The sequence below is a fragment of the Oryzias melastigma genome, linkage group LG23, assembly GCF_002922805.2.
Source record: "Oryzias melastigma strain HK-1 linkage group LG23, ASM292280v2, whole genome shotgun sequence".
Classification (NCBI taxonomy): domain Eukaryota; kingdom Metazoa; phylum Chordata; class Actinopteri; order Beloniformes; family Adrianichthyidae; genus Oryzias; species Oryzias melastigma.
In genome coordinates this window covers 8004758-8013396 of record NC_050534.1, presented here as the reverse complement: position 1 = coordinate 8013396, position 8639 = coordinate 8004758, and the positions used below count along the sequence as shown (strand labels likewise).

The 8639-nt window shown below is 41.0% G+C and overlaps 1 protein-coding gene across 3 annotated transcripts in view; it reads right to left on the bottom strand.

Annotated features, from left to right (window-relative positions):
• The window catches only part of kdm5a (lysine (K)-specific demethylase 5A), a 21054-nt gene that overhangs the window by 7998 nt on the left and 4417 nt on the right, over positions 1-8639 (bottom strand). For 2 of the 3 annotated variants that reach the window (XM_024284098.2, XM_024284113.2), the window contains exons 8-20: positions 7831-7989; positions 7443-7562; positions 7211-7369; positions 6430-6611; positions 4340-4502; positions 4141-4260; positions 3864-4058; positions 3091-3272; positions 2882-3006; positions 1135-1285; positions 936-1056; positions 684-860; positions 295-473 (exon numbers count right to left, since the gene is read on the bottom strand). In XM_024284098.2, coding sequence (XP_024139866.1) covers positions 295-473; positions 684-860; positions 936-1056; positions 1135-1285; positions 2882-3006; positions 3091-3272; positions 3864-4058; positions 4141-4260; positions 4340-4502; positions 6430-6611; positions 7211-7369; positions 7443-7562; positions 7831-7989 — 2033 coding nt within the window. The remainder of the gene's footprint in view (positions 1-294; positions 474-683; positions 861-935; positions 1057-1134; positions 1286-2881; positions 3007-3090; positions 3273-3863; positions 4059-4140; positions 4261-4339; positions 4503-6429; positions 6612-7210; positions 7370-7442; positions 7563-7830; positions 7990-8639) is intronic. The other variant, XM_024284106.2, reaches the window with a different exon arrangement.

The window sequence follows — 8639 nt, the reverse complement described above, 5'->3', positions numbered from 1 at the left end:
AGGACAACAGTAGCGTAAAATCAAAATTATTTTAAAATCTATACATGTGAATGCAATAAGATAATGTCACTCTGACTGTAGATTAAACGTTTTACCATCATTTTAATCAGTTAGGCCTATCTGACATGTCAAAAGTCTAAACATTAAATAATTAAAAGAGCCACAATGGAGGAATAAAAGAGTCATGTTGCAGACCTCTGACCCAGACGTACGACTTCCTATTTCAGTTGCCTTTCACAATAAAAGCTGGGAAACACAGCCTGAGTTGTGCTTCTGCGTGTCTGGTGGGTTTACCTGGCCTGCAGACAGGCGCGAGCCTTATCCTCCCACCTCTCCGACACCGTGAGGACCTCCTGCAGCTCGGCCATGGCCTTCTCCACCGCGTGATGAGGAGCGAGGCCGACCCCGGAGTCGATCAGCCTCTTCATCAGCTCCAGAGTGACCCGCTGGGGCTCGGCGAGAGTGACGTGGACCTGAGATTCACAAGGTAAAAGTTTTAATGATCAAATCTCAAGAAAATAGTGTTTTTTCTAGTCATATATAGAGAAAATTAAGCTTAAAATTGCATTTCTGAGTATTTCTTTATTCAAATCATTGTAAATCAGGAGCAAACGAAGAAAATGACGTATGACAAAGATTGTATTTGTGATTTAGAAAATACAAAAAAACTCGAAGACGCTCACCTGGTCCAGCCAGCGAGCTTGCTGCAGCTGCTGCTTGATGCGGGGCAGCTCCGGCAGCTCCACATCCAGCCCGCTGCCCAGGTCCAGCAGCGCCTGCAGCTTGGCAGAATCCGGCATCTCCTCCGACAGAGCCACCTGGGCTCGCTCGTGGAAGTCCTCCACGTTCTCCAGCAGCTCCTGACGGCAAAGAGGCGGAGCGTGAGGGAGGATGAGAGGAAAGACGGAGGAAAACTGAAGGAAGAGAGGGCTAACTTTGACTTGTCGCGCCTGACTGATGACACACGGCAGCTTGAACAGCTGGTCTACGAAGGCTTTGAGCTCGTCCACCGTCAGTTTGGTGCGGTTTCGGCTGCTCTCCGAGCGGAGGCGGCTGCTGGAGGAGCGTGCAGGAAGACATCAGAAGTCGTTCTGTCAAACGTTCCCATACCCTCCAGTTCCCACGATCACAGACCTGTGCCTCTGCTTGCGGCTGAGCAGCAGCTGAGCCACGGAGGAGCACGTCTCCGCCTCTTTGACGATCTCCTTCAGGCGGCGGAACGCATCGTTCTCCGGATACTTCCTGTCCTCTGCGTCCTCCAGCAAAACCTTGAGCTCAATCAGATCTGGGGAACAAACAGAACTGTCAAAGATGGAAACAAAGTATCGAAGCGTTATTTACAAAACCACTGTCGTTTTTATAAAGAATTGTCTCAGATTCAAGGTTTTTGCTGATATAACCTGGTGTGGAGGGAAATACTTCTTTGGGCTCCGACTGAAATCTTCAAAACTATCAAGTATGAAAAGAATAATAATAATAAAATACCTTATTTGGGTCCCAGAGGAAGCAATTCCCAAACTTTTTATCGCCACAGACTAGTTTAATGTTCGTGGACTGATCCTTAAAGACCAACTCCAAAAAAAAGTGTGTTTTTAACATGTTCCTGTGGCACTTTTAAGATGATATAAAGAAAATTAAGCTAAAAATTGCATTTTGGAGAATTTTTTACAGTCAATGAATCAAGAGCAGATGAAACAACGCCATTCAAAATAGATCGTATTTGTTAGGTAGAAAATACTCGGCACAAGGCCTCTGCTCTCAGCAACGTGGAGGGGAAGTGGGGGCGGGATTGCTCATTCAGTGCCTACAACTTGCCTGAAAACATTCTAATCATAATGAAGAGAACACTGGGAACGCTTTAAAAACAGAACAAAATGATGATTTTAGTGAGACATTTGGTGTGGTGGACAAATTAACAAAATAAAATGACAAAACCATCACAAAAAAGTTTTTTTATATATATATAACTATGAACATGAATCCATTGTGTACTAAACTTTATTATCAGCATCCTCAAACATTTGTTGCACCATATAATCCAGAAAAATGCGTGGGGAAAACTGAACAACTCCCAGTTCTGTCCATTTTCTTTCATTTTGAAGTCAAAAGCTCTTCTCCTGTTTCCTCACTGACTTTTTTCTGCATAAGGAAACTTTTTAAATACTTTTAGTTAACTCTTCCACAGTCTTATGTGTTAACACTTTGAGAAATAAAACCACAAACTTGTAGAAAACACATTCAATATTAAAACCGTTTTAAATTAAGTCACCAATATTAAATTGAGGATAGTGACATTCGTATTAAACCTTTTGTAATGATTACCTAGATTACTATCAGTTTAGTTCACTAAAACACAAATAAAATAGTTATTTTACTATTGGGGACAAATGTGCGGTTTTGTAAAGAATTTAAGTAAATACTTTCTTAAATGTGTAATAAATCCTGATCCAAAGAATTTTCTAAATTCCCTTTTAAAACTAAGTTGATTTTTTAATGTATGTATACAGACTTGGAAAAATTTTCCCCATAAAAAATAGCTCTTTTTGTAGCTTATAGTTAATTTTTCCTAAAGTTTCCACAAAATATCAATATTCTGTAAATCAGGACACAATTAGGATTTTTAAATATATATATTTTTCCATAAATTGTATTAAAAATATTTAGCCACTAACAGCCAGCTCAACATGCAATATATAATGTAAATATAATAATAATGATGATACTAAATCTAGGTGACTGTAGAAAGTTTAGCTTTTAAATTGAGATTATAAGTTTTTTAAGTCAAGCTTTTTAAACTCCAGTAATTTGTAGATAAAGTAAAAAAAAGGATAAAGGGAAAAAAAACATTGAATAAGACACAGAACAGCTGTAACGTGGAGACCTTTTTTGTTCTTCTGGTCAGCGGATAAAGCCTCTGCGACTCTTTTAGCCCAGGTATCGTAGGACTGCGCCCGAGCCTTCACACCGTACAGCATGGAGGGGAACTCCTCCAAATCATAACGATACCTAAAGCAGGGATTCGAGAAAAAGTTATCACAAAAGAAATGTTTTAATTTTCATTCTAATCACTTGAAGAACCGGAGGTCTCACCGCAGACACGCGTGTCCAAGAGGACAGTCGCACAGATCTCCGGTGTGATGGAGACACACCAGCCGAGCCGGGCTGCAGGAACAGGTCAGCGCAGACAGGAAACAGGTGGTCTTACACTTGTGGCACTGCCGCTCGTCGTCTGGAACGAGCTCAAAGAACTCCTGTTCGGAGGACAGCACCCCCTGGAGATCAGAGAGAAAAACAGACGAGACTGATGAGGTCGGTTCTGAAATTACATTCACAACCAACGTGATTCGTATGTAAACAGCATCAGGTTTTAACACCAAGTCTATGCACAGATCAGAGGTCCTGCAGTGCATCTGGAGCATCACGATTCTCTAGTAGCAGCGTGTTTCAGGCAAAAATGTTGACATTTCCATATGTCTCCACTGTGGTGAAACCTGATCTTTTAACATCATCTGTGTCTTTGTGATGTGAGGCTACAAACTTTTGACAGTAGCTCCTCCCACACGCTGCAGGAACATCAAGTTTATGAACAAGCAGTAAATTGGATGAAAAACAGAAGAAGTGGACGTTAATTTTAATCCCAATTCACACGTTGAGTGTGAACGCTGTCCTACACTTCAAGAAATGTTAACTTAGACCAACTTGGACCAATCACTGCTCACCGATTATTTCTGCATCCAACATGGCGGCATCTGTATTGCGAAAAAATGGCGACTGAATTGACTTCATTTGAGTCCCTTTATTTGACGTCAAACTTGCTCATTCCCGTTCTCTTATAAAGCTGGAACAAGCAGAAAGCTGTTTACCATTTCTTGCACGGCCTGCCTGAGTTTGGTCTCCTCCTCCATCATGTCGCTCATCTCCTTGTAAACGGCGGCGGCCAGTTCCACGTCCAGGCTCTCTGGGTCGGCGGCCATCTTGCAGAGCAGCTCTTCGTGGGAGAAGACGCAGTAGCGGTGGAGTCGTCGGTAGTGAGCGACGCACTGGCGTCCCATAGGCAACTGAGATGCACAATTCAAATGTTTAAAAAAATAAAAATAAATAAAAACCTTTGATTGGTATTTAGGAACGTTCTCTTCTCACCCAGTCAGCTGTGCAGAAGTTGACCGCTTCTGCAAAGTTGTAGCCCTGGTTGAAGCCGCTGTGGTAGGCTCTGGGGAAGGTCACCACAAACTCCCCCGCACACTGATTGGTCCTGTAAACCTGGAGATCAGGAGAACTGGTTAGAACTCCTGATCGGTCTTCACCATCAAACCCCCGGGCGGCGGTGGCGGCGGCGTACGGGGACACCGTGCTCCATGAGGACGTTGGGGTTCATGGTGGTGACCAGCTGGTGGAGGAGGTCGGGCTGGGAGTCGAACAGCTCGGGCGCCACCTTTTTCATCACGGCTTCCAGTTTCTCGGCGGCAGAGGCCGGCACGCCGTACCAAGTCTTGGGTTCACCCCTGGAGAGCAGAAGAGGCACTTTCAGTTCAGGAAAAAGAACACGTCCTTTGTAAAACTAAACTGCTTTTGGCAGTCAGTATTCAGAGTATGATCAGATGTTCAGTAAAACATTCAGTACTTCTTGCAATATTTGGTGAAATCACACAATCTCAACCACAAAGCACAAATATAATTACCTTGGTTGCCAGTCGACTAGTTCTTCTCAAATGGAAAGAACTTTTTCCTCAGACTTTTGGGATGTGGATCAATGATCTCTTATATTATTTGGTACTTTTATACCACTTGGAATCCCTTCTAAAGTTATATGAAGAATTTAGAGGTTTCTTTTAAAATGTATATTTTACTAAATATATGTAGTTTGAAGGAGTGGAACAGTAATCAGAGGGAGGGGAGGGGTAAAGTTGTCAGTTTTTCAGTTTGTCAAACTTGTATCTTTGTACCCTCTTTGTTTAAATGCAAAATACTAATGAAAAGACTCAGTGTAAAAAATAAATAAATAAATAAATAAAAACAAAAAAAAGTCACGCTGATGGAGAAAAACCCAAACGTTTATCAAAAGCAGGGGTCTGGAACATACGGCTCGGGAGCCACGTGAGGTACTTTGAGGAAAATTTTTTTAAAAATTATTTTGGTGCATAAATAGTAAATTAAAAAAAAATAAACCAATTCAAACTTTATTTATCTTCTTCACAAAAAGTTGAGGGACAGTAGGCATCACTCAGAGAGGCTCCTATTAATAGTAGCCGTAATTCTACTTTAAATTAGAAACCCACCACAAACAGCAAAATAAAGCTGTTTTTTAAATCAATGCTGACATCACAGATGATCCTTTGTGGTAAAAGATGTTTTATTTTGAAAGGATGCAAAGCTCTGTCAAAGGTTATAAACTGCCTCTTTAAAAAAAAAAAAAAAGCTTTTTTTTATGTTTTCTTTATTTATACCAAAAAAGAACGCTCCAGACGCCAGTGGGAGGAGCTACTGCTTGAGAGACTCTTCCGGTATGGTGACCTTCACCATCTACTGCAGGAGCTGTGACTGAATGACAGCTGCTTTTAGCAGTACTTCCTTCTCTATGTGATCCAGTTTGACAGCTTGCTGTCCCACTTTAGTCAGAGGAGGACGAAAATAAGAACAAGAATAAAACTAGATTTGTGTCTGATTGCTAAAAGAATTGCTGTTTTAAACCATTTTAAAGCTGCTGCTTCCGTCTGACTGACCTGCACATTAAGTTACATTCATTTAGGTTTATTACTTTTGAAGAAGTTGCAGTAAAAACATTGGAATAGATTAGGAGTACTGTTAAGTTGTTGCGAGTACTGATCTTAAATGCAGGAAGCAGTCTTTACATTTTGGTGAAGTTATGTGAATTTGTAAGGCAGCTGCAGAGTTTCAAACTTGACAACCAAACCCGTCTAACTTGCATTACATGTTTTACAAAAAGGGTATGGAATTCGATCGTCCAATTAGAGTATGTACAGAAATATGTACAGATGTGGCATCGGGACTCAAAAAAATGTGAATTTAGAAAAACCTCATTAGGTAGAGATGGCTGATCCATATTCTCTATTCTTCTAGTATCCAATGAATCACAGAGGAATAATCTTGTTCCTACGACTAAAGCTCTGGGAGATTAAGGCCCTCACACTTTTGCTACAACTGACCACCTGGTGGCGCAATAGAGCCAGCATTGATAGATGCTCTGAAGTATCTGCTCACAAAGTTTCATACCAGTACTTTTCAAAATACAGTTCTTCGAATCTGAGTTTATTGAAGTTGATATCTGCATTTAGGTTGCTTCTCACCAATGAATTCTTGAAGTTAAATCATTAAAAATCTGTCTTGAAACGTTCCACCAATCATCTAAGCCGGATGCTGTGAAGCTCCAGACGACGTCACCTGAACGAATGAGAACCGCTGGCGACCTACCAATGCAGGAAGTTGATGGAGTAGCTCCAGTGGTCCTCGATGTGCCAGCAGAAGGAGGAGAAGCACATCCCCACGTAGAGCCAGGGCACCTTCATGCCTGAGATGTCCGCGTTGATGTGGGTCAGCACGGACTGCTCCAGGACAGGCATGTTGTTCAGGTTCCAGCCTGAGTTTGCATATTCCTGTCAGTAGAAGGGAAGAAACAGTTTAAAACATTCCTTGTTTTTCCACTTTTCACCAAGAATAAATATTAGGAAGGCTTAAAGTTACAAAAAAAATAAAATTTAAAAATATATAAGTCCCTCTCCAATCATCTTTTGATTATAATTTTGGCATTTTTAGCCAAAATAAAAATAAATGTTGTAAAAACTATCATTAATAAGGTTTCTTAGCCAAAATATTAATTTAATCTATTAAAAACTACATATATATTTAGTTTTTGTATTTTCAGTATGCAATGAAAAACTAACAGAAAAACTGTTTTTATTAAAAGTAAAATATATAAACAGAAAGAAAAAAACAAACTTAAAAAAGTAAATATACAGCATGTTCTAAGTGAATTTTTTTAAGCAATTCTATTTCTAAATCAACAGTTTAAAAGACTCATCGAGTTCAACAGATGCTTGAATCCGTTTTAAAAGTTTGTGGTTTATTTTTGCTGTGTTGTTATGTGAGAATGGAGTAAACCAAAACCATTTCCTGCTGAATGTAGGCGGAGCTTATCGCTCCATCCGACCAGCCCTTTGGGGAGCTTTACGTAAAAGAGGAGCCGTTCTCTCACCTCTTCATCTCCCAGCAGCCTCCTTTTCCCGTCCCTGACAGGAAAGCCGCTGCCCACGTCCTTGGAGCTGATGTCAGCTCCGTACTCCACGATGACGTCCTCCTCGATGCTGCTGACCAGACGCCAGAACTCCTTCTCCACCAACTCCGTAGGAACCATCTGAGAAAACACAAACTAAACTTAACAAACCTTTTCCGACTAACCGTCAATTCACCAACTTTGATCCGCATACGTGAACGGGCATGTTGAAGTAGTCCGATTTGAAGTGGTCGGCCATCTCTCCGAAGCTCTGCAGCGTGTATTCCCTCACCGCCTGCTCAAAGCCGAAGGCCTCTCTGGGTTTACTGCACTCCTGCAGAGAGAACGCCGAGTTCACTCAAGGGATTCATGCGTTTTGGGTCAAACATGACTCAGAAAAAACAGAAACATAAAGAAAACGGCTGCATTCAAGTCCAAAAATAGATTTAAAACACCAAAAATAAAGCAGAAAAACACTTAATATGATCCTAATTATAAAATCTGATCAACTATAATCAATTATTTCCTAAAAAGTTTAAACCTCCCTTAAATATAATCACATTTTTTTTTAGCTTTTTCTGTCTCCGAGCGTCTATCGTTACCTCAGCGACACACTTGGGACACCGCCAGTCGCCCTTGGGCACTTCCTGCAGGGGCGGGATCAGGCAGAAGGTGTGATAACTGTCGTCACAGCCGTCACACAGGAGCAGCCGGTCCTCTTTGTCGCCTCGACCACACACCATGCAGAAATACAGGTCGATCTAGAGGGAGATTCAAGATGCCAAAGAAGACGCTTGATTTGCCAAACATCCAGAATCTCTTTTTTTGTTTTTGTTTTCAACCAGCACTTCAGCAGGCTAGTTATCACAGCTCCATGTTAGCTAGTTTGCTTTTGTATTTTTGCTTTATTATTCTCTCATTATTATCTTTTTTTCCCTACATGATGAGTGCAGAGGCACTGAAGAGATCTGCAGGTGCATTGTTTACAAAATCAACTGTTGACAACAACAAAATTATGCTGGAGAAGCGACCGGAGATCGCAGGAGAGACTGAGCTCCTTCAGAGTTTGCAGGATTCTTAGGGTGTATTTAGGGCTGCCACAAACGATTATTTTAATAGTCGACTAATCACCGATTATTTTTCCAGATTAGTTGACTAATCGGGTCATGCGCAAAGTGGATGTAAAACACAAATCTTAACCATCATTAGCTTTAACTACTAAAAACTATATATATATTCACATTAGCATTATCATAGATAGAATGTAAGCTGAATTTGGCCGCAAAAGATGCAAGTGACGATAGCTGAAGATGCTGATAGCCAGCTAAAATAATAGTTAAAGGCCAAATTAGCCTGAAAAAAGGCTAGGTTAGCCAAAATAGCTAGCATGTAGCTGGAATATTAGCTAAAC